Source organism: Chaetodon auriga, chromosome 3 (genome assembly GCF_051107435.1).
Source record: "Chaetodon auriga isolate fChaAug3 chromosome 3, fChaAug3.hap1, whole genome shotgun sequence".
Taxonomy (NCBI): domain Eukaryota; kingdom Metazoa; phylum Chordata; class Actinopteri; order Chaetodontiformes; family Chaetodontidae; genus Chaetodon; species Chaetodon auriga.
This window is the reverse complement of record NC_135076.1, coordinates 3375768-3402360: the sequence shown is the minus strand read 5'-3', so window position 1 is coordinate 3402360 and position 26593 is coordinate 3375768. Positions and strand designations below refer to the sequence as shown.

Genomic DNA, 26593 nt, shown 5'->3' with positions numbered 1-26593 from the left:
CAGTTGTAAAAACACAGAATAATTAGATTTAGTCTTTCTTATTGCAGATGTGAATTTGTTTCTAAGCTGCTGGAAAGCAAGCCAGTGACCAGGATCCCCTGGCAACAGTCCAGGCTTTATTTCTCTCTTTAAGTAAGGATCAAATTTCTGCAGAGAATGAGGGACTTCACCTCCTCTGTACTCTTTATTTTTCAAAAGGTGGATGCAAATCAACTACTGAGTCAAAAGACTTAGAGAAATGATTGAGAGCTTATTCAACATCTGGGAGTTTATTAGTTGTGTGAATGCAGCTTGACAGAAGAAGAAGTTTTCTCATCAAAATGTTTGAATGAGAGTTTTTTCATCCTGGTACTTCTAACGCAAGATATTGGACAGTGATCAGACAACAGAGCTCAAATACTCCTAAGTCAGTGTTTTTTTTTTTTTTTCTTTACAGTTTGTTAAGTTAATCAGACGTGACTTAGAGGGTTCTTTTAAGTTTGGCCCGATCAAGTCGTTGGAAGATTAATATTGCCACAAACCTCTTTTAAATAATCAGAGGCAGAACTCAACCAATTTAAGTTGAAAACCACTCAGTGTAATCATCTGTGAATCTTTATATGGAGCTAAAAGATCAACTATCTCAACAACAGCTGAGGAGGAACCAGTCGATGTGGAAACTCCAGCAACAGTAACAGAATCATTTTACACAATTTAGAGCCAAAAACTCAAAACCAAAAAGATCTCCTCCTGAATTTCTGTCCATTTTGAAAAGGTTCTAATCAACCGGGGCTACCTCAGGATCACTCACAGTGCATCTTAACCAAGTTATAGATACACCAATGTCAGCATTCATTTGTGTTACCAATATTGTCAACTGATCCAATTTTTCATGCTGAATAATGCTCCTAATATTTATGTAAATGAAACCTAAACCTTTCATATTCTTAAAACTTCTCAGGCTGTCAGAATGGTCAAAATGTTGAGTTGTAGTCCTCAGTATGACTCAAGCAAGATGCAACACCCGAATGGCCCCTGAAGCCATCTGTCCATCAGGAAACTTTGTAAATCACAGAGTTGTGGCAGAGTAGCCAAGGGACATCAGATGGAAAATCTGAAAGTATTTTCTCCGGGAAATATGGTCCAAATCAGAGCCCTGGTTGGAGCTGCTCTAAATCAGTGGTGTGATTGAAATGCACTCAAAACCGTAGGGACGGCAAGTTGCAAAAAATACCAAATCTTGCGTAATGTTTCTTTAACAGTCAGGTACCACCATATCTTAAAGAGCTCATAGTCCCCTATTACCCCACTAGAGCACTGTGCTCCCAGAGTGCACGCTTACTTATGGTTGCCGAAGTCTCCAAAATTAGAATTGCAGCCAGAGCCTTCAGCTATCAAGTGAGGTGCTTGTGTGTGGATCCATCCATATTATCCATCCTTAACCTTACTGTTTGTGTCACCTTATGTCCATATTTTTCTGTTGTATGGCTGACAGATTTTCTGTTAATATGTGCTAAGCTGATCAGTTAATTCATCTCCAATAAACTAGCTGGTCTTTATGAGAGCTTTATCTTTTTTTTTTTTTTTTTTGATATCTCCTTGGCTCAATAAACCTGAATGTTCATCCATAAACTGAATGGAAGCATTATCTCTGCATCTGTGTAGCCGGGCTCATTACTCCTGGTGTCCACTAGAGGGCGGCAGTGACGATGCAGGGGGGGCGTTGAGCCAGTCGCAGGCAGGCTGGAGTACCGCTGAGCTGGGTACACAGACACAGAAGAGGACTGGTGGAGGGAGGAAGGCTGCTTCATGCCGCCGGGGTTTACCGGGAATTAAAAATCTGACGTCCAGCGCTGCGCGACGGACTCTGCCGGTTCTGGGGGGAGGAATTATAACACAACAAAATGCATTTTTGGGGGATTTGGATGCTGATGGCGACTCTGCAGGTAAAAATCTTTCCAATTTTCCATCGAGTCAGCTCCGATTGGCTCGAGCTGCTGTAGATCCACATCAGAACAAACAGACTGATGCCCGCTTAGAGAAGACCGTTGGATGGAAGGGAGAACAATGTAGTTCAGTACTCATCTGCTTTTGCTTGCTTTATTTTCTGTATTTATTCTGAATTCTCCGCCATCCTCGACAAAGTAAGGGCCGACACAAGCAGATTCACACACGGGCAGTAAAATGCTGCTGATCCCAGACCTGCTCCGGGTCCTGCACAGAGTGATTTATCAAACAGAAGCAACGCAGCCGTACCCTGACGCTTCCTCTCTGAGATAAAACATGTTTCACATCAAACGCGTCTGAACCGAAGAGTAAAAAGCGTTCAGAGGTTTGCTCTGAAGCGTCCATCCATCCGCGGATGGCAGGCTGCTGCTGTCGCCTGTTTCAGCATCGCAGCTATGACACAATCCATGTTGCTTTCTGCCAGCATCGGATGCCTGACTTTTGTTGGGCTGTAATCCAGTTTAGCCTGAAGAAATCGAGCCCCCCGATCCGTGCGGGTTTTCCTGCGGTGAGCATCCGCTGATCTTCATTCAAAAGATGGCAGTTTTATGTGTCCTGTTGTAATCGGGCATAGCCTCCGTGTTGGAGCAAGGTTCAAGACGTCGTTTCAGTCGTGTCTTTCTTCTATTTGGCATTCTGTCTAGTAGACAGTGTAAGCTGCATTTCAGTAGGGATTGTTGAGCCTTCTCACTTACTGCCCTGCAACAGTTCAACGTTAAATGCGCACATTTCGACAGCCCCCAAACAAACCTGCCCCTCGAAGCTCACCCATCATTTTGCTCCTCCAGGCTCACGTTCAGATATAGTTTATTTCTGCTCCCCGTGCGAATGGTAGGCTTTTGTTAAAGTGACTGACCACAGGAGTATTTTCAGAACGTCTCGAATCATCTTACCTTGTGTGACATTAAGCTAAAAAAAAAAAAAGGGCACATTTTTGAATGGTGTTTGGCGAGGTTCTGCTCATGAGAGGCTCACAGTCCATACATGATGTTGTTTGGGCCTCCTGCTGTTCAGCCCTTTGCCACGGCCAAAACTACAACTTTTAAAGGACCATGCCAACTACAAATGACATGAACCTTATATTACTGCTGACCTTGTTTCTTCATGCAGGCTACTATTTATTTCAGCTGTACACAAACACTGAAAAACCTGTGATTCCATTAACATGTAGCCTATGTAGGTAGCAAAATTAAAGAAAGCCATCATTCTCTGAATAACTTTTGTTAATTCTTTGTAGTCGTTTTTTTGTTGTCCTGCTAATGTTCTGTTTTTAATCTTGAAAAAAAAAACCTCTTCCTAACTATAGCCTCCTGTGGAAAGTGGTGAGCAGCAGTGTTAAAGGTGTGTGCATCCAGCAGCACCTTTTGCACACTGCTGTGACTGGACATGTTCATTTGTGAGCTTTGGTTGGACTGAGCTTGGAGATTCACCTAAAGCAGGATGTCATGATGGCACAAAAAGAGATCCACACCATGAGGACAAATCAATGGAGAGGACACTGCTGTGTCAACGGGTCAAAAGTCATGTCCTAAAATAAAGCCATCAGCAAAGCCTCAGCCCCAAAACAACAGGGTCAGCACTCACCAGGGCTTACCTTAAACCCCACTATGGACTCTCATATATTTGCTTTTGTTAAATTTTAGCTACAATTTTGAGCATGTTATAAAGGCTTTGATCATGTTTTCTATTTATTACTGAAGGTACCTTCATTGTATGCTGCATGTACATGGCTGCATGAATATGAGCTGTGGTGATATGGTTAATGATTGGGTTCCACAGAGCCATGACATGGTTTACAGGCTTGGAGATAAAGCAGTAAACAGCAATGGGCACAACATTGTTTAAGTTTGTAGAGATGATAATCCCTTTGTTCCCCAGAGCCTGTAGTTAAATCAAGAGGAAGAAATCAATATTGGAAGTTGGCTAAGGTTTGATTTTACCTGCTGTGTTACGAAGTGTAAAGTGACTCTAAATCCTATCCCCCATCAGACCATGACCCACCGCTGACCTTTTCCACAGGGGGGTGGTTGATGCACAGTTGCATCATTTGTGAATCCTGTGCTTCATGGTGATACTGATTCAGGTTTATGTTGCTCCAAGTAAAGCTTGAAGTGCCATTTATTCATTTCACTGAAAGACAAGCTATACTTAATACTCATACGACTTACTACTTATACTATACGACATCCAGACTGTATGTATGCTGGAAGAGAGAGGACATACAAACACACAGATGAGATGAGGGATTGGAAATGTTGCTGGAACAGATTCCCATATGTGTTTAACTTTCTGTCTGCGTCATGGATAACATGCTTATCAGTACTGTTTCATTCCATTAGCCAATCTGCTGGACTTTCTCGATAAATAATTTTACTTAAAAAAAATGGTGTCTCCTCTGAGTGCAGTAGATATTGCAGTGTACATGTGGTTAAGGCAAAGGAGTGTGATTACATTTTACATACCAGATGCATCGACAGGTTCCTGAATGATGTCATCAGTGAGATGCTTGCACATGCAGGAAAGTAGAAAACGCATCACAATGACTGAGAGCCTCTGAGAGGGTGAACATCAGAGCTCTGGGTTTTACATGATGCAAAGCACTCACACTGTTACACATGTTTAAGGCTGTAAAATTCATGGTGTTAACATTCATCAGGCCCTGATCAGTTTTGAAGTGTGGGACTTGATGACACCTGTGTGTGTCGCATTATTGCACATATAATTTTTCAGACAAAAATCAAACACAAGTCTCTTCACCGTCCTGTGTTGCTGATCAATAATACTGATTAAACCCTGAACCGACACAGTTTCCTGTGAGTGAAGCTGCCAGTACACTGCAGTTGTGTAATATCAAGTGTTGCAATAATGTGATACATCTGGTGTAGATATGTCTAGTGTTTGGTATGTTCTGACAAAAAACAGGGTTTTCATACATGCTGATGTTGCAAAAAGGAACTGCAGGAATTTGATATAACCCAACATGCTTTTACGCTGTGCTGTCTGTCCATGGTTTGGACACACACAGGTCAGTTCTTACTACCTGTGGAGCTAACTGTGTGTGGTCTGTGTGAACGTTATCACTGCTGTGGCTGCCGTCTCTCACTGGAATATGTGTCATATCAACCAACCAGAGCTGACAGACGTCTGACAAAGATGTCTTGTGGCTAATATATAAATAAATAAATGAAAATAATTTCAAAAAGCAATTTACTGCCTTTTGACAATCATATGAATATAATGCATTTGTTTTACTTTAAGAAGTCAAAGTGATAATTGGGATTTCAGTTGTGTTAATTGGCTGAAATGTTCTAATTTGACCTCTGATCAGCATTCAATGTGCGTCAAAAGATGAAACCATTTAAAGAAAGTTTCTCCTCCACATCCTGGTTAAAGCATCAGTACGTTCTGTATACCTCCAGATAAAGCAAAGAGGAAAGGTGTGTCACATACCCACTGTGGATGAAATGACTGTGTGCTTGAACCCACAGTGTGTGATGTGACATCAATGCCTTAATCAGAAAAGTCTGTATAATTAATATGTAGTTTAATTTATTTTAAGCGATTTTTTCTCACACCATAAGAAAGTGCTGTAAGTGTGTTTTATCGGTTCACCTGCCTATCGCTTCCTTTTCTGTCAGTTGACTAATTGACTAGGGCTGCACAAGGAACTATTGTCATTATCACTGTTTAATGTTTTTAATTAGAACTTAGGAGCAGCTAATTGGACCTTTTCTTGAGATTGTTTTCAACTACTATTATCAAGCTCAACAATGAACTTTCACGCTTATCTTTTACCATCGTATTTTATATTGTCTAATGACTGTGATTGGATTTTTGCCTGCCCTCTAAATGCCACCACTGAAGTAAACAAGGAGTAACTTTAACCCGATGTGTTCGATCTGCATGTGGAGGCTGTCCTGCAGAAGATCCCTTTGATCAAAGATAGCGTCGTGTAACATCAGATTCTCTGATGTTGCGTTTCGGAAATTGTTGTAGACCACATGATTAAACACACTTTCTGATGGCAAAATGTGTTTAAAGCGCTAAACACAGAATTCAGAAACAAATTAATGGACAAGATGAAGTTTGGGAAAAAAATAAAATGGAATGTGGCAGAAATTAGAACGTATTTCAGAGGACTCCAGCTATTTGTTTACTTCCTTCCTCCTTATGCTAATAGGGGGAGAGATGAAAGCCAGCCCTGCTAAATCCCCCCTCCCCCACCTGTTCCAGACATGTCAGGATGGGCAGGGAGGACGTGAGGGTTCAAAGTTTTTGGGTTAAGTGGAAGCAAATCACAGCACCCCTCTTGGCTTCATTACTTGAATCACAGAACACCCCTCTACACTAACACACACACACACACACACACACACACACACACACACACACACTGCCAAACTGCAACAGATGCTTTCATGCTGCTCTGCAGAATATGTGTTTGTGTATATGTGGGACAGGAGTTGGGGGAGGGGGAGTGTTCATGTCGGGCTGGGACTCAAACAACAGGAGAGACAAAAGTCTAGACGCTAATTATCATCAAAATTAATTGACCCGGGTGTCTGCTGCCCCTCATGCTCATTAATAATGGTCTCCTGCTTTGGACTGGTGCTGAACTGGATTTTATTTTCCCTTTGATGCACAACATTTTTCTTGTGTTTCACTGTTGCAAGTTTGGACACCAAACCCCATGAAGAAAATGTGGAAAACTAAATCACTGGTTAATTGTGTCTGTCCTTGTTCTGTTTCCCAGGTTTATACTCAGACATAACAATGGCAGAGAACCAAATCATTTCATACGGCTTCAGTGAGAGGCCCCAGGAAAAGAAGAATTGCAAACTTTTTATTGGCTTTACATTTTTTAAGATTGGAATGCGGTGATGGATACTGATGAAACCTTTCTGAAGCACACAGGATAAAGAGACAAACAAAGAAAACTCATTAAAAAGCATTCAAGTCAATAGATTGTGAGATCATCAAGATGTAATCTAAGACCCATGCAAAAATCTGAATATTCTTTATTCCCTTTCATCTGTCTGCTCTTTCCCTCGCCAGGTTGTTGTTCTGGGTGGAGAGGCCGAGCGTTCGTTGTCGAGCAAGCAGGGGTCGTTGCCATGCACGAGGGGCTTTACTCAGAAGGAATACATCATCGAAACGGACCAAGAGTTGGCAAAGGGACAGGCCGTCTTCAACGGTCAGTGCACACACACTCGCACACACACTCTCACACACACACACACACACACACACACACACACACACACACACACACACACAGAGACTTGGAGAGGGGACAGCTCCAGTAATAATCCCCTGCTGTTGGGTGGGGGTTGTTTAAGAGTCCTGCTGATATTTGAACCATAATGGAGCTTCATGAGGACTGACCTTTGTGATGACTGAGTGTAGAGAGGAATGTGGTGAGTCTGTCTTATCCTTATTACTGCAGTTTAAATGTTGTGCTGAAACCTGACTGAATGGAGAATTGATGTTGGATGGTGGTCTCAGAGCTCTTTCAGAGGTTTCTATCCCATTAGTAGAGCACAGTTCTTGGGGAATGTCTACTTCCTCAAGCCACGAGAAAGGATGGAGTGATTAGATATCGGTTTAAGCATTGTCATTACTACTTTGGGAATGAAGAGATGGCAGAGACATGCTGTCTCATTGGTTTCCAAGTTGGTAAGGGAGAAATGTTGAGCCTCCATGTGTTACCAGAGAGACAGAGGTCTCAGGTTAGCAGTGGCCATTTTCCAGAGCACTGTTTTGAAAATTCAACACAAAAAGAGATGGATTTTGGAAATGTATATTCATGCTTGACACTGTTCCATCCAGTGACTGTGAATCAACATGTTGCTCAGTGTTTTTATTTGCTTTATTGACTGTGTCCAGCAAATCTGCTGTGTGCAACATAACAAACTTCAGTTAATGTTAATATTAGCCTGCTGAGTTACATGAGGACTCATGTCAAATGCTGACAGGACACTTTACATGAAAGATGCGCTTAACACTTTTCAAAACAGTTTGTCAGATAGCTAATCTGCTGCATTACATGATGGCTGAATTCATGACAATAGTTTAGACAGAAAATGTTGAGGTTGTTCACCAAGAAAATGTGTCATGATAAAGGTCGTCCTCATAAGCTGCTAGTTTTGAGATAAGGTTAGGTAATTGAAGTGCATATGGCATGTGGAAGAAGCTTTCCTTCAGGGCTTTCTGCAAGAAGACGCTGTTCGTGTGTGTGATGAGCACAGTATTTGCATATTCATAGTTCTGCGCATACTAAATGAAGGCAAAGGTGTAGAGTTACATCTAAGCCATTTTCAGGTATGAAGAGATTTTAGCATGGAAAAACTTCTGAAGATGTCATTTTGATAAACAGAGATGAGTTTTTAGGGGTTTAATAAATGCTAGGAGAGGAACGTGAAACAAAGTAAAGTCACCTGGCTGAACTGTGGTCTGGCCTTCAGGTTCTCCTAAAACTATAAACTCAAGTTGTAATTGGTTTTCCACAAGGACATGGCCAGCTAGGGGGGTCTGGGGGTGAAAAAGTTTGACTCTAAAAGCCTCTGGTTGGTGGACTCTGTTATATTCTAATGCTGCTCTTCCATCATGCACTCATCTTAATTATTGCACATTTGAATGAGTTTGCCTACTTGATTCTATACATAGCAAGCAGCAATATTGCACACAGCAATATTTACTTTGTTACACACAGCAGGAGAAAACTACTCAGTGACAGGAGAACCATACATATGATATAATACAGACACACACACATATATATAAACTTCATCATATATTTCACAGCAGGAAGTTCTGTTTCATTATATTTTATTATTAAAACATGAGTTGGGGCATCTAACATTAATTTGTGGAATTGGTCAATGGCAACAAATACAGAGATGTTATAGGACATTTTAAAGTGTGAAATTACAGTATGAGACTGGGACATTGCCTACACACACATTTTCTGACATTTTCCAAAATAGCCCAATCAGGAAGTGGCCTGTCTGCAATAATGCAGTTCTTAAACGTTTTGTTATCAATTATTTTACTAACATTTGTCAAACATGAAGATGACTCTCCGCTCTCGACTCAGTATACGCAGTCTTTCAGCTGAGCCCTCACACACGTTCATATAGAGCATGTGGGGGCAGCACTGATGCAGACAGATGGGCATCGAGCTCGTATTGCTCGCATTGTTTTGAAGTGGAGGCCAGTGGTCGTAAAATGTACTCCATCCAAAATCACAGCTTGTTAATCAAAACAGTTTTATTAAAAGTCAACATGAATGTACTCAAGCAGCTGTTTGAGCGGCCGCTGGTGCTTCTGGAAAGCTCTGAATGTATTCAAGAGACATCAAGTCGGCAAGCTAGTCACTATATGCTGCTGGTCATACAAAACCTGTGTGCATTGAGCTGAGCGGGTATATTTTATGAAAATCAAAGTATATGATATATGTACCACAGGGCATGTCTGTCAAGTACATTTACATACAACAGACACGCATACTGAAGCAGCAGGTTAGGCTTTCCTGTAACAACACAATCAGCAGATTTTGCTCTTGGCTGGCCTTCAATATTACATATCCCAACAATTAATAGCATGTGGGTTTACAATAGATGCCTCTAGCCCATACTTGCAGTACAACATGCTAACACCAAATTCAACAAGCTAACCTGCAAAATATACGTTGAAGCAACATGGAAATGGCAAACCATGCAGGTTTGAAGGTTGAACTTGGATCCATCCATCCCTGATCTTCACGTTTGAAACGAATCCTGCTTTGTGTTGGCTCTCAAAGCAGTCTGAAGTCATGCCATGCCATACGTGCAGCCCTCTACATTACAGCCACAGGAAAGTACAATATTTTTAATATGCTAAAACATTTATCATGGGAAAGAGGGTCTTGCAAAATCCATGTTGTGGCAGAACGTGACACCAGCAACCTCTACATCGTCAAACCATATTGGCGATGTAGATATGGGTTACGAGGCCTGCTGTCATCTACCCCAGTGCACCAGGCTCAGTCAGCATGAGTCTCTGCTGTGTGCGTCAGAGAGGTTGGACTGATCAGTTTCATTGACTGGGCCTCAGGGTATCAGCAGCAGGCTGATCAATAAGAGCTGTACATTTGTAGAGACCAGGGTGGCTGTGCTCTGCTCAGTGTATGGTTGGTGTATGGTGTATGTTAACAGGGGTAACAGGGGTCTTTCTCATCAGCGATGATGCTGCTCTGGATACCTCTGCGTTTCTTCTGAAGCAGACTTTTGCATTTCAATGTCCCTGGGGCTTTTTTTCTCTTTAAATGATCCATTAGTTGTCGTAATGTCACAGTCTTAAGAAACCTCCCTGTACCGATTTAACAGCGATTGAGGAAGAGATGAGCTTTGTAAAACTGTTGTGGTGATGTTCTGCAGAGGGCACTCGATCAGCCCTTTAACGCATGCATGTTTCTCTCAGCCTTGTGTCGACATGTGTTTGTGATGGGAGAGACGAGTGTTGATAGTCAATATCTCCACACATTCATCTTTTTCGGTGGCTGCCTCTGCTTACTCTCTCCATACAGCAAGTGCTCAGAACCTTTGATGTCTTTGAATTCGCATGAGTGTTCTGTCTGTTAATATCAGTGAATGGAAGTCGTGTTTGAGTGTAATAGCGTTAACTACACTCCCTGCATCACCAAGGGTTTTGTCTGGAAGGTTGCTAGTTTGAATCCCTGTGTGTCTACATCGACTGCTGAGATGCTCCTCAGTTTAAAGGAGAAGCCTGTGGTTGTACAGGGCAGCTCCCAGCGTGAACTTGTCAAACTGCATGAATATGAAATGGCTTTTTCCATTGCTTTTCCCCTGGAGAAGTACAGGTCAGATAGTGACTTCGCTCTGCTGGAACTGAATACTTTTTTGTTGTGTTGTTGTGACTTTATTCTGTGGGAAAGTATGAAACAATGCTGACCAGCCAAACAGGCTTTGTCTAACCACATCGAAGCACTAGGCAAAAACCCAACAATAACTCTGAGAATGTGTGTGTGTTTGATCACATGTTTGCGTGCTTCAGTGGGCTTGTATGGGCTCTGTGAAGTGTAACAAGGCAACAGTGACTTAAGCTGACAGAATGGCTAGAGAAACAAGAAGAGAGGGTGTTGTGGTGTGTTCATCTGCGGTGATGCTCATGATGTGTGTGTCAGTGTGTGCGGGTGAAGAGGTCAGGAAACAGACCGATACAGTGGAACAAATACTAATCGCTACATCATTTGTGAGTTGTTGTCATTGCCTCTCCAACAATCTGACCAGAGCAGCCATATAAAGCCAAATGTAATAAGATGTCCTGGAAAAGAATGAATGAGGCACGATACTCACTTCATGTACATAGTTGAGTTGATACTTCTTTACTTTGATAATTAATAAAGTAAAAAAGTATTGTATTTAAATATTAAGATAATAAATAAGTAACTGTTGTGTTGTCATGATACCAACTTTGTAGTCCTCCTGCTTTAGAGTGTTTCCACTTCTCATGTTAGCATTGGTCCATTTACCTTGTACAGTGGCTGTGTAGCCTTTTGATTTTCTGTCCAGTGTTTGGTTAGTCTGTTAGTTTTTAAGCTGTAGTCTAATAAGCCTTCATTTAGCATTTGTCACATTCGCCTTTTTGTTCTGGAATCAACCTTGTTATAGTTATTCCAGTAGTCCTGTTAGACCTTGACCCTGTTAGTTGTCACATCAGCGTGGCAGAAAGTAACAGTGGACAGCATATGCCAATACCAGCAGCATAAGGGTAGATTCCTGATGGAGATTGTGTGAGCATACTCAGCTAATTGTAGTTAGATTATGTTTGTTAATATTAAGTGTAAGAGAAGAGAAGAGAAGAGAAAAGGTTGCTAACTTAGCTTTGTGTGGATGGCTACATGTATTGAAATATAGCAGGAACATTGAAATTGGGTCAAACTTGATGGAAAGATGCTGGGCTATTGAAATGAGTGTGCGGCTGTCACAGCATGAGGTCAATTATTTGAGAAAATTCACAAAACTAGCTTTTTCTTCCTTGTATTCTTTGAAAGATATGTTTTCAAATTAAATGGGATTTCTTATTTTCTCCATAATTACACAAACTCAGTGAGACTGGAGAAGACATTTGGATGATTTTGCTTTGTTTGTAGCAGGATGTTCACTCATTGCGCCATCTGAAGATCATCTGAGGACCAGTGCAGGATGTCTTTGCTGGGTTACAATCTGATGGCTCTGGGCGCTGTTAATTATTTAATTGGAGCAGAGGAAAACTGAATTATTAATGAGAGGATGGAGGGGGGAGAGACATAATTATCAACAGACAGACAGACAGTGTCTGGGGGATGGGTTGTGAAGGGAAGGCAGTTAGAGGTGGAGACCAGCAGCAGAGACTTAGTCAGACTGATACAGACAGACAGTAGGAGGAAACAGGAAATGACAGTCAAGGTTATGTGATCCAGTCTATTGTTTTGAATAGTCCTCAGGCTTTTTTGATTGTTTTCTAGAGGTCAATCTAAAATTAAAATCCTCTTTTTATCTGTCACAGTCTTTTAACAAGCAACTGCAAACAGAAACAGGTCAGGTTACGTCTGTGACCTACTGTGATCCATCAAAACTTGTCTGGATCAGGCCCAATCCAGATTCTGGGGATCAGCTTGGGACTTTGGATAATTACAAATAACATCAAGGAATTAGGACTGGGTATGGAACCTTCACATTTTTGATACCGCTGACATGTCTGTAGCACCTGGTTTGAAAACAGTACAGAAAGTATGAAGTTAGAAAAATATGACAGTTTTATTTTGTTGAGCCAAGTTTTTGTACAGATGTTTAGAAAAGGAGAAGCTTACATTCACAACAGTCATTTGAATCAAAAATAGAAATATGCTTATATTTGTGAAAGGTTTTTTTTTTTTTTTTATCAGTATCAACACTCAGGCATCAACGCTGGTGTTTTTGAATGACACCTAGCCTTTCTGTTAAAGTGAATATGTTCTGGTTGTATTGATTTATTTAAGATTGGCATTGAAGCCAACAACAAAACTAACCAATAAAAATTCACGTCAGTCAACCCTTACAGGAAACTGCCTCAAAGCAGTCCTGGTTGAGTCAAGTTTCTGTTTCTGTGGGAAGGAAACAAAAATAAATAGGGGAATGGAAAGTTGATTCAGCTGCTCTCAGACCAGTGTTTTAGTCAGTGGACAGTCCCTCTGTGCTCTTGTGTATTTGTTTTCAGAATGAGTATCTGTCTGTGAAGATATATGGATGTGGGTAGTTTTGGTGTGCCATAGCCATGATGGAGGTGTTTGTGTGGGCGCTCTTGCTGTTCGTCATCTTGGGTGTATGTGTGTGTTTTTTTTTGTATTTATGTATTTGTTCGGGCTGGGACTATGTGTTTAACTTCAGCCTCTATACTCTCACAATACCTGGGCACAAATTCAGTATTTACTGTCAATTCAATATTACGATTTATTGTGATTTTTCTTTGCTTTTTTAACACTATGGGGAGAAGTTGAACCATACAATTCAAGAGACTGTACACCATGAGTCATACTTCCAAAAACAACACACATCACATGCCAGGCAGTCCCTCTGGGTTTTATTTCAGCAGCATCATTGTTGTGTTGCATATTAGAGTGGTAAAAAAGATGTACTCATCAAGCAAGTGTGTAAGAATAATGAAGACATTTTATTTTCTTCAGTATTCTTGTTAGACTAGCTTGATTATGTGTGTGTGTGTGTGATAAGTGATAATCTCTCCCTCTATATGTATGTATGTATGTATATATATATATATATATTTGTGTGTGTGTGTGTGTGTGTGTGTGCATGTGTTTTCTCAAGTACAGTATGTATACTTTGTGTGTGTGTGTCTGTGTGTGTATGTATGTATGTGTGCGTGTGTGTGTGTGTGTGTGTGTGTGTGTGTGTGTGAGAGAGAGAGTGTGTGTGTGTGTGTGTGTGTGTGTGTGAGCGTGAGCGAGCGAGAGTCAGGCTAAGGTCAGTGGCTATCCCGTGCTTCCTGTGGAGTGCGGCAGGGCTGACTGCTCTGACCTTCCCATTTTCCCATCCATCCTTCCTATTAAGGCAGCGAGTGTTAGTCAGCGATACGGGCCTCATACAGCTGGCTGTTGGTCAGTGCTGCCATACACAGCCATGGAGACCCCCATCCCATGAGCCAGCAGACACTGAGCACATTCATCTTCCCACATCCTCCCTCTAAACCCCCCTCTCGTTCTCGTATCTCTGCCTTTCTTTTCCTGTTTCTTTCTCTTTTCTTGTCATGCAGGGGATTGCCCTACTTTATTCTTGCCTCATATATCACTGTCTCCCCTCACAGCCCGATTCGGGAAGGGTGGCTGGGAAATAGAACGAGAGCTCTCTCCCCGCTTCCCTCTCTCTCTACCTGAAGGACTGGTCTTCTTTTTTCCCTTTCAATTGATTCCTGCTTTTGCCCTTGTTTTGTCTCTTAGGGGCTTGTTAACATCTTCGCAGTGGGATGTTCATTGCTCTTATATGTTTTCACTTCTGAATGTTATGTAGTGCTTGTTACTTCAGTTTTGTTGTAGGCATTATTCCATTCATACCACTCCAAGGTATAAATTATTCGTTTTAATTTAACAAATTCTGGGTGGATGTCTTTTCTTATGTCCAACACTTCCAGAATGGAATATCTGTTTTGGCTAAAACAGTGAATTAATGCCTGCTAGATTTTGAAACTGATCTAGATTTTCCTGGTCTACAGAATTCATTCCCAGTTCTACATACAACAGTGTCAACTTTGTTCAAAAGATAACAGGCAGTTCATTTTGCTGACCCTTTCCTTTAGCAGATCAGCCTTTGTTGCAGTAACCAGTGTGTTCAATCCTTTCTTTTGAGTATTTAGACTGTAAATTATATACATTTTCTATGCAGATAACACATTCTTGTATGAATTGGGCTTTTCTGCATTAGAGAGAGTTAGTTAGTCTGAGTCAGAATGAGAGCTTTTGGTTGAATGTCTAAAACATTTTGAACATTCACTGTGTTTCTGTGGATGTTCAGTATATTGCAAAGCAATCAGTACAATCAGCTGAAGTTTTAACCAACCATTTACTTAAAGTTTTGCGTTCAATTCCTCCCTATATCAAGTGCTATCAAGCTTATTCTACTGTTGCTCTCACTGGACATGCCTCTCCATCAGAGAGTCAGTTAAATTAGTGATCGTAATAAAGGGGACTGCTCTCAGGGAGGTGGGAGGCTTCTGTCAGCACCAATCAGGAGCAGCTGCCATTTATTTCAGTGCCAGTGGTCAGCGAGGAAGGAAGAGGGTGCATTCTGTCACAGCCAATCAGAGGTTCATTCATGTCCTCACTGGCTAAAACCAATCTGTCCTCTCCCATCTTCATCATCATCATCAGTGACCAGTAATTTATGAACCATAAACATCAAGAAACAACAGCTTCATGTCCACACTTGGTTTGCGTGTGAGTTTGGAGGAGGATGATTAAAAAAACCAAAGGACAGTAGTGTACCCGGGGAGTGACCCAACATAAGGTCATGGACCCGTCATATTTCCTTCAAGTAATGTTGCTCTTCACAGATTTCACAAAATAATCAGTTCAGACTTTGAATGTTTCTAATTAGAAACCATGGTCAGCATGTGATACCAACATTGTGGCACACTGTCCACTCTTTTCGGCTTACAAAGCACCAGTTTGACCTATTAAAACATTGGGCAAAGATGGTGGTTAGAGTTAAATTGAAAGAGTAAATGTTGATTTTTTTCAATAAAAGCATGACTATGATCTTAACTTACTGCTTTGAGTTGCCTAAACATAAACATGGAAAGCTTGATCATGCATTTAGGCACCAGGAGCAGATATTATTACAATATATTGTGCATGTATTCTCTATAAACATTTTGGCTTGACAGTTTGCAGATTCTTTCACTATAAACCAGCTGTGGGACATGAGTTTGGTCTTGGTCTCAAGCTGTCAACATGTCCTTTTTGTTATCTCAAACGGGTCTCAGGCTTAAAGGCCTTTCCTGTTGCTTGTTGCTCTCATAAAAGATTGGAAGTGGCACACTGTCAGTTCCCCATGACGATGCACAGTTCTGCACTGCATCGGTGTGGTACGTTACTATTGGTTGGCAATAAAGACATGTGCATAGTTGATGCTAGCTAGACTGAAAGGTTACAGCTGGTTTCAGCAGAACGGTGTATCTTTCAGGTCTAACAAACACGAGTGAATGTCTTTCCTCAGAACATTGGCAATTTTTCTGAATATTTTCCATCCTGCATTGTTTACACCACATTCACCAGCTAGCAGAGTCCACTGCCTGTGTTTACCTGTGCTGCATAACTGTGCATTACCACCACCTGTCGATCATCAGAATAATGTGAAGCCATTGTGTGTGTGTGTGTGTGTGTGTGTGTGTGTGTGTGTGCGTGTGTGTGTGCATGTGTGTGCGTCCTTCATGAACAAAACTGGGACCCACTCATAAAAAAGCAGCTCCATAGTGCTACTGGAGGTCCACAGCTCCACAGGGAATGCTTCTTTGAATGCGTCTGTATGTGTATCTCAGCTCACTGCTGAGATCCATTACACCAATCTTTTATGTTAATAGAATGTATAATCCACAATGTAATTAAAAATAAACATATGTTTCACAAGTCTGATTTGTTGTATATGAATGGAGATAACAGGTACCAGAACTGTTATAATTAGCTAATCATACAAAATTGAAACGGCAAGATAACACTGCATCGCTGTTCTCATTTAAAACGAAATAACAGAAATCTAAATGTTATCAAACATCATAATCAAAGCTTGTAAATGAGGACGAGTATTTTTCTTGGGGACTAGAATATTCTCCTAAGTGATTGTGTCTTCCCTGTGGTGTCTGAGCCGGACCACCGGAATGCAGTGGTTGTAATTACAGCCTAGCAGCCAGGAATTACTGACATCCCAATCTGAAACACAAGCAATTTTTGCTCGTCACTGTTTCTTAATTCATTTGCATGTGTTGGCAGCGAGAGGTTGATATCACGGCTAAAATGTGAACATTTAAGAGGACACAATAACTACTGCCAAAGCATGGTGACCTTTAAGAGTCCAGGTGTAAAATCGTGAAATGTCTCCCTGCTAAACCTGGCTGTTAAAAACCACAATGTGAGGGGTGAATGAGAGGTCAGTCAAGGTTAGTGAGGCAGGATGTGTGCGTGTGCATACGTGGGGGTGTGTGTGTGTGTGTGTGTGTGTGTGTGTGTGTGTGTGTGTGTGTCAGCAGTGGAGCATTAGTACTGCTTCCATGCAATCAAGCTAATTTGAAAGTTCTTGTCCTGTGTATAATTTTTTAAACATCAGTAAAACACAGTCAAATTAATGATGATGAAGTTCAGATAAACAAATGAGACCAGAGTGGAGATGTCTAAATTAACCATTCTCATAAACCACGTTACTTCTGCCTGCTTGAAGAGGAAAAACCTGTTGAATATCATTTTGTCTTATTCTGCCTTTTATTCCTAGCATCTGCCTTAAAAGACTATGAAAGCTCAACTGGTGATGGAAAGGTGTGTTCAGACTGAATCAGGGAAGTTTAGGACAAATCCAATGCAAAAACTGGAGAGGATGTAAATTTAGACAAGGCAATGCAAAGTGAGGTCAGAGCTGAAGACGCTTTAAGTGGAAAATCTATACTCAACTTGAGGCTCGTCTCCATGAATGTATGGAGACAAGAAAATGATGAGGAATAAGCTGAGAGTAGAGGCTGAGGCTAAACTCTAAACTGCCATCAAACATACTCCACACACACACACACACACACACACACACACACACACACACACACACTGTTTGTACACACATTACCAACTTGTTACTACTACTAGCTAGCATTTGTACAAGTGGTACACTGGCTGTGAGGCGCAAATGAACACGAACTGCAGGAACAAAAGTTCTACCTATAATTTAAAGTTGACTGATATATGAACAGCTTGTAACAGCTTTAGAGCCAGATATTTCTCTGGTGTAGACCAAACCAGAGCTGAAAGGAGAAAGAATATTGGATTTGCAGAACAAAAATGAATGCTAATGTTGCTCTGTTTCTGCTGAATGTAAATGAACAAATGTTAAAAAAAATCAAAGAAAGCAGCTTTAATGTAAGTCAGTATGGGCCATAATAAATACCTCCATCATAAAAAACAAAGAAATGACACTGTGGTGATCTAACATGCCAACAGTTATTTGTAAACCACAGTGGCGACGTGCGGAGACATCGAGTCTTGCACATGTGATGTTTCTGCAGGTCATATATTTTACAGCCACATCTCAGTCCATAGCTGCTCTTACTTTTTCCCATGAGACTTAACCATGGCGGTGTCATAGTCTGCTTGACAAATGGCCTGCATTAACAGATCTCCTCAGTGATGAATGCATTTTTCCTCTCTAAACATTTATTGCTGATATTGAGGAAACCAGATCCTTTTTTCCCGGTCTGCTTTTCTATTCATCATAACGTACATAAAAATACTCCAAAAGCCAGCTAGAGACAGTTATGGACCACAGACTGACCACAGAGTGTAGACAGAAAGAGACCCACTTTCTCCACAACTTGCTTTGTGTGTGTTTATGTACTGTATGTGTGTGTGTGTGTATGGGGAATGATTGTGGGTCTGGTTCTCATTATAACGTCTGGATATTGAACTGACAAAACCCAGGCAGTGCCACTCTCAGCTCCACAGATATGGCTGGAATGTGTGTTAGTGTGTGTATGTGTGTGTGTGTGTGTGTGTGTATGTATGTGTGTGTGCACGCATGTGTACTCCCACGGGTGCTCTTCCAGTTGTGGTTGTTCATGTTCCACTAAATCCTGTCCTCCCATTTGTCTTTCTCTGCCTCCCTCCCATCTCCCCCTCCATCTCTGTCTCTCAGCCATTTTCTGTTAAATGAATGATGGCTGCATGCCTGACCTCACATCTGACTAATGAATGTGTGTGTGTGAGTGAGCGTATGTGCACAGCGCGTGCACGTATGGGTGGTGGAGCTCAGGGTTGTGTTAGTATGAAGGGAAAATGCTGTTCATCTGCTATTTGATGTTTTATATTTGCACAATAGATTTACTTTTCTACAGCTTAAACTCATGTTGAATGGAATTATATGATTAGAATGTAACTTTGGAACCTGACTGGTGTGTTTTCTGAACTGATATAGTGTGTTATTAAAATGAATATATTAATATTAATATATAATACATTAATTTGTACTGTGTACAACATAAATAAAAAGGAAGTAAGAATTTGCTGATTTGCTCTTTGACATATACTTAACTGAAAACAGTACAAAGGCAATATATTTAATGTTTGACCTCATCAGCTTCATTGATTTTTTTAAATATCTGCTGATATCTGAATTTGATGCAGCAGCATGTTTCAAACAAGTTGGGACAGGAGCAACTAAAGACTGGGAAAGATGTGGAATGCTCCAAAAACACCTGTTTGGAACATTCCACAGGTAAACAGGTTCATTGGTAACAGGTGATAATATCATGATTGATATGAAAATGGGCATTCTGGAAAGACTCAGTCATTCACAAGCGAGGATGGAGCAAGGCTCACCACTTTGTGAACACATGATTGGATAAAGAATACTATTACATGGGCTCAGAAGCATGTTTTAAAACTGTTCTTGGTAAATTTGTTTGTTTGCAAATGCATTTTTATTTATGTTTTACACAGCATCACAACTGTTTTGGAATCAGGGTTGAAGTGTAGAAACACTGTGGGTCTTGGGATGGTGGTGTTGTCCAGTCCATCACTTTGGTGTAGACTGAGAATAGACCATTACTGGACATATTGTCATGAAACAGACATTCATGGTGTCCAGAGTGTGAATCCTAATGAATTTGGTTATCCCATGACTTCTAATGTAGCACCACCACCACTTTACCACATTGATCATGTAAAAATCCAATATCACAGTGAACAGTTATGCTCATGGTTATGCAACATTGCGACAATGGTCAAATACACCGGACATGTTAGAGAGAGAGAGAACAACCATTGTTGACATTTACATTTATATTGCCTCAGGATTTGTATCATTGTGCAGCCCAAACTTCCTTTTTCTTCTTTTTCGTTCTTCGTTTGTTGAAACACTGCAGAGGACTGCATGTTTCATCTGTTATCTCTCAGCACCAAACATTTCAGGTGACTGAAGCTTCCCTGGATGATAGATGAGAAACCCAGTTGTGCACATTAAGGGATGATACCCACCATGAGTCCATCCATCAGAGGCCTAACTTTGAGTACTGTGGTTTCCCTCTGAGCCTTTTATTCTTCACCTCCTACAGAGATGGCCAGTCACATACATAAAAGATCTCAAATATATTCCCTGATAAAAACTCTTCCTGTGTAGCAACACCATCTTAAAATGCATTTGCGTTATTGCAGAGTGAAGTTGGTATAAGGGACAGAAGCAAACAGGAGCTCATGCAGTCTGGAGCAGTGCAATGAGAGTAAAATCATGCTCAGAAACCAAGTCTGTCCTGTCTTATTGAGAGAATCAGATCAGTCTGTTTATACAAGCAGAAATACAGGAGGTTGTTGGAATGCGCCCAAATCACAACTAAGTTAATGGTGATAAGATGATGAGTATATGCCCAAAATCATAATTTTATTTTCACAAAGAAACCCTTAGAGTATGCAGTGATTAGGAGCTTTAATTGTGCACTTTGAAAAGTGTTGCTTTCACGGACCTAAATGTTTCTGCAGTCACCCTTCAGCACTGTGACATAGAGCAGAGTGGTGTTTTCCAGGACACCTCAGACTGTACAGTTTAACGTACCTGGTGCACTGATTTACTACGAGAGCTAAACTGGAAACTCTTTGTTGTTCTTGACGGGCACCTGCCAGCCAATGAATTCCCAGTAAGCATGAACACTGAAGTGGCAAAGTACTGATGTGTTTTGCTGCCTTGTTGATGCTTTATTTATTTTCCATTTTTGAGGAACGTCACGGTTGTTCCTTGTAAAACCAACTTGTGTAGAATACGATGGCAGTGAGGAAACACACACTCCTCAATGCTTCACTGCCTCTGCCAACACTCCCCGTCACAAGCCACTGTTGTACAGTTCTGCTACATCGCATCTCGACACCTGAAATTTCAGGTGATGCCCAGCAGCAGTTATCTCGTTAGAAACAGCTTTCGCTGACTTGCTAGAGGAAGATCTTAGGCACATACAGATATGTGTAATCGGCTGTAGCTAACAAAACAAATGGTAGTTACTCAGAATAACTCTCCCTCCAGACAATAGCTGCTCTGACTGTAATCTTCACAGAATTTCATCATATTTAGTGCAGACTCATTTTTCCTCCTGCCAGAAAAGATTTACGGTGAACCGTGTAGGTATATGTCAATTTTTTTATTTTGCCCCCCAATCCCAATGTGTCTGCCATCTTATGTATGTGTTTTAAATTATATTTTTATTTATTTTGAATTTCTTTGACAGCATGTGATATTTTTAGCATTTTAATTGTGCCCAGCTTGTAGAGCTAAACCATTACTCAGTTAATCTTTTGGGGTGATTGACAGCAAATTAATCACAACAGTTTTGATTATATTTACATTTTTTTGCTCAAATCATTTTTCAAACAAAAATGCTGAACATTTTGGTTCCGGCTCCTTAAATATGATAGTTGTCTGCTTTTCTCTATTCTCTATATCTGTAAACTGATTACTTTGAAACACATGAGCAGCAGATGAGTGAGTAATGAAAATAGTTTCTAGTTGCAGCCCTGATATATAAAGCTGTATAAAGTGTGATCCTTTCAGGTAAAAATGGTTTGTGTTTGGTGTTGGTATTGCTTAAGATCAGTCTTCACCTGCCCATGATGAAGGTGGCAACAGTGGTGAACTCACCTCAACATCATGAGTCATGATCAGTTAGTGGTATGACGTTAAGTGGTGGGTGTTAGGGTGTTAGAGGCAGAGAGGGAACAGGAGACAAACTCCATCAGAAAACTCCTCTCTGACGTGTTAATTCAGGTCTAGATGTGTTCAGAGTCAGACAGATCTGTTTCTGTGCTGTGACTGACAGCTGCTCTGTCCGTCAGAGCCCGCTGGCCTCCAGCCTCATAATACAGTTTACCCATGTATGTGTAGGCATTGTGTGCTCTTTTGTAAACCCAAGAGAACTCTGTCTGTGTGTGTGTTACTGACGATGTGCTGCTGTGTGGAAGCGAGTGTGTTTCTGTCTAAAAGTGGGGTAATATAATCAGTAGGGCCTGTCACGGTCTATTAGGGCTCTGCTGCCATCATCCTAGTCATTGTCCTGCCTTCATGTCAGCATCAGTACACACGCGCACATGCACACGCATACACATACACACAGCTACACACACACGCACACACACACACACATATATATACTCTATGCACTGGATATGACTAAGAGACTGTGAGCTGTGTAAGGGTGGGTCGATACATTGGTTGACGTGGACGTTTATTGTTAACGCAGAGGAACTGACACTCCCTGTCATACATGTAAAAGACTACAAAAACAAACAAAAAAAAGAAGTCACAGTGCACTGAGACACTATTCATTCTTGACCATGGAAACAGTAGTTGACAAAACTCAAGGTACACACAGCATATCCACAATTAGATGCAGTGTGAAGGTATGTATGTTGAAACATTGCTAAATGAAATATATCATTACTCTTTTTGCTGCTTTATTGTCTAGCTCTCAAAGTCTCGTTAAACTTTGATCAAAACGATATTCAATTTTTGAGGCATGTTCTGATAATTATAGATCAGCTTATATTCGTTGTTTTAACATATGATAGCAAATATTTGTGATCTAAATAGCCAAATGTACTGAAGAGTATTTTACAAGCTAAGCTCCGCATCGCTCTCTAGTGGTCAAACTATGTCATGGAGACGCTGCTCGCCAAATGACTTCCAACATACAGTATCTTTGGCAATTCTTAATGGGCATCTACTGTTACTTAGTGGCCAACATATATGCAAAAACCATTTATCCGTCATTCGCTTCAACCCTCCGTTTACCTCCTGTTCTTCTGTGGCGGCTTCTGATAAATCCTAAATTCTCTTAACTTTGCATGAACTTAGAACTTCACCATGTTATTGCTTGGACGTGGGCCATGTGTCTGAGGAATTGCCATGTCATACTGGGACTGTTACAAGAAGCTTAATAATATTTTCACATAACACATGCAGTTTTGGTGGGAGTTGGTGGGTTGAGGGGGGTTTGGTGGGTCAGAGTTCAGAACTAAAACTGAGGCTCATCAAGGTTTTTCCTTAATCTGGGACGACAGCTTCCCCCGGCTCTCCACCAAAACACACTCCCAACCAGGGACAGGCTGTTTCTGCTTGTGTGTGTGTAGTGGGTGGGTGGGTAGGTCAGTATGTGGGAAGCTGTGTGTTTGATTCACACCACATAATCATGTGGCTTTTCCCTCCTTATGTTTCTCCTGTTTGTTCTCCTTTAACCCTTCCCTGAACTTTTGTGAGAGGTTACGCTGAAGTTACACTTAAAACAGTGCATAGTTTGGTAGGCCACAGAAATATTTGTGCATGCAAGTCAAAGTTGTTACTAACAATGGAATGAATTTGACTTAAACAAGAAAGTATTGTGCATTTTCAGTGTGGAGGTCACAATTAGAGGAAATGTGTTTTCCCGTTGGACCTGCTGGACACAATGAAAAACATCAGAATTAACTTTAAGGTTTGATTTGTTGACGGTATTTGAAGGTCAATGCGGCTCGTGTCATTAAAGGTAATATCAATCAGTGGTTGATATTTTAAGCCAGTATCTGTTGTCCAGATCGTCCTCAGTTGACAGGAAGCGAATGTGCCAGTTGTTGGAGGCGCAGGCACTTCAGGTCTCAAAAAACAGTTTTTAAAGTATCTGCAGTTTGTTTCATGAACACGAAAGTAGTACGAAACTTTGGTTATGTGATGAAACCTGAGCAAGTTCCACTTGGTTAGACAGCTCATTTCCCTTATTGCTCCAAGGAGTTCTTTAGTTTGCTGTTTTGGTTTAATGTAAAACTGAACCGATGAAAAAAGAATGCATCTCAGTCTTTCTGTGTGATGCTGTGGTTAGACTCTGCAGGTTAAACAGACAGTGTCTTATTTGACATTATAGGCTGAAACAGTCTGAGAGTGTCAATTATGCTTAAGTCATGAAATGTTAGGTTATTGCTGGAAATCTGAAAATATGGCCTGCCTTCAATCTAAGTGAGCTGCAGCCTGTGAGCCTGTGAGGATGATCCTGTTTGGCCCTCATGAGTGTGTTCTGTCTCCCTGCCCAGGGGGTTGACTCACCTGTAGCTGCCGGACTAGACTTTGTATGGACACAGTGCTATCCTGGTGATAGCAGCTGTCTGGCTGGTGGGCCTCTGCTGCTTTGGCCTACTTTCCTCTTGATGTGGGATGGAGGTCACTGAGAGACATGAGGCAAAGATGTGTGTGAGGTGAAAGGGACAGGTGCATGCAGGTGTTCTAAAAATATGAACACAGAGACACAATACACATTTTAGTTTCAGTGTGTTTTCCACTCTCTGAGGATTTCATTATCTTCCTCATGAAAAAAGATTATCCTTATAACTGCACACTTTGCCTGAGAATCATCAGGTCTTCTTTGCATCAAAGTCATCTTGTGCTAATTGTCTCCATGGGTACACTGCAATAGCAGATAATCTAGCATGCTTCTAATGGTGCCAATTCGACAAACTGTAAACAAATATTGGGTAAAAAATGGGGCATAATTGCCCACAGTGTCAGACTTGACGAACCCCTGATGTTGGCAGTTCAGGATTTATTTTATAGGCCAACAGGTGACAAGGCTTCTAGAACTGTGAAACAGAGTCCAAACCAGACCTAACCCAAACACTAACCTCTCTTAACCTAACCCTGCAAGGAGTAAGAGCCATCTCCCCATACACTCCTTCACATGTAATAATGCACCAAGCTAGTATACTGTCTCCAATAACACAAATGAGACAGGCCTCGCTTCTGCGCTTCAGGAGAAAATCCCGTTCTCACCTCCATCATATTGGCCAACATGACATCTGCCCTAGATGTTAAAATCAATATCTGCTCCAACCCGAGATTTGTCAGTGTCATACTGTAGTTAGATGTGTCAGATCCACTGCTTCTCCCAACCCAAAAAGAACAATAGAGATATCTAATCCACCCTAAAAGCTAAAGCTGACGCACTGCTTTGATTTGATGTGATGCATTGCTTTGACATGTGATTCTTGCTGGTGGAGGTTTTAGTGCTGCACAAAGTATCAAATACCCAAATATTGTGTCCCAGCGTGTAGAGTAGAGGGGTGTGGTCGTAGCTCTGGTGGAAGGTCTGGCTCAGAGAGGATTATGGGATTGTGTTTGTGTGTGTGTGTGTGGTGGTGGGGGGGGCGTTGATTTTAAGATGATGCAATTTCAAAGCCAGCATTTATTACATCCATAATCCAGCGCTGTGGTATATGGCTGGAAACAGCCCGTCACCCACATTGTTTGTGTGAAGTCTGTGTATGTATCCGTTTGTGTGTGTGTATCAGATCAATCAGGACAGGGCGACAGCTGTCCTATGAGGATTAGCTGTGTGTGTCTATAGTGTGCATGTCCTGTCGTTCTGAGTTTAGTCTGCTCCTCATATACAGACAAACACAGCAACAGGCTGACTCTCTAATCTTGCCCTCCAGATTTCAGTCATAATTACTTACATGCACTCGCTCAAATGTTTACCCTAAACCTTCAGTCTTACAGTCTCAAGTCTAGCTATGAAGTGTGACTCATAACCTGTCATTAAAGCCAAACTATAGCTCCAAACATAGAAATAGCCTCCAATAAAAACATGAAGACAGGGTGTTTCTATAGCAGTACAGTGAGGTGGAGAGGTCTTAAATGCATGTTTTACTGATGTTAGATGGCTTTAAAGATGAGGTTGAGTCTTTTTATGTCTGAGGCTATGTTCATGGCATACTTTTTTGCAAAACATTGCTCAAGTTTGTGGGCTGGATCTTCCTGCTCGCAGTTGTTGTGAATGCTGTTGGTCTTCTTACATCGAGTAGCCCTTGGGAAATAAAACTCTCTCCAAGCTTCAGTCAGGATAGCGGTTCTTTTGCATGCTTAGGCCTGTGGTTTATTTCTCACACCATCATGCATTCACTCCTTTCACGCATGCTCACTCATAATTTCCTTGCCGTCTTGTTGTGTGGGGCTGTCATTGAAATATCAGCTGTTTCCTCAGCTGGCCACATCTATCCAATAGCACGGCGACACCCCTTCACCGTTAGCCTGTCATCTCGCTGCTGTCTTTTTAAACATGATTCTCTCGCTGCCTTAGTACATTCATGCTGCTGTTATGTGCATCCCTCCAGCTCCTCATCACTGCTCAGTCTTTGCGGATTCATCAGCTTTATAATTTCATCAGTCTCAGCAGAATCATCAGCCGCCATCACCACCAGGGTCTGGACTCCATGGGGGGATTTATCTTGCTGCGGCTCAGAGCAATGCCCCTCAATTACAAAAATCTCCCAGTAGAGTCTAAGTGCCAAAGACATTCTGGCAAGACATTATCATCACACATTATC

General features: G+C 41.3%; 1 protein-coding gene across 1 annotated transcript in view; it reads left to right on the top strand.

Annotated features, from left to right (window-relative positions):
- Window positions 1-1748: 1748 nt before the first annotated feature.
- The window catches only part of LOC143315910 (cadherin-2-like), an 89626-nt gene continuing 64781 nt past the window's right edge, over window positions 1749-26593 (top strand). Inside the window, exons 1-2 of the mRNA XM_076723475.1 lie at window positions 1749-1925; window positions 7042-7180. Of these exons, the coding sequence (XP_076579590.1) occupies window positions 1884-1925; window positions 7042-7180 (181 nt within the window). The 5' untranslated portion in view covers window positions 1749-1883. The remainder of the gene's footprint in view (window positions 1926-7041; window positions 7181-26593) is intronic.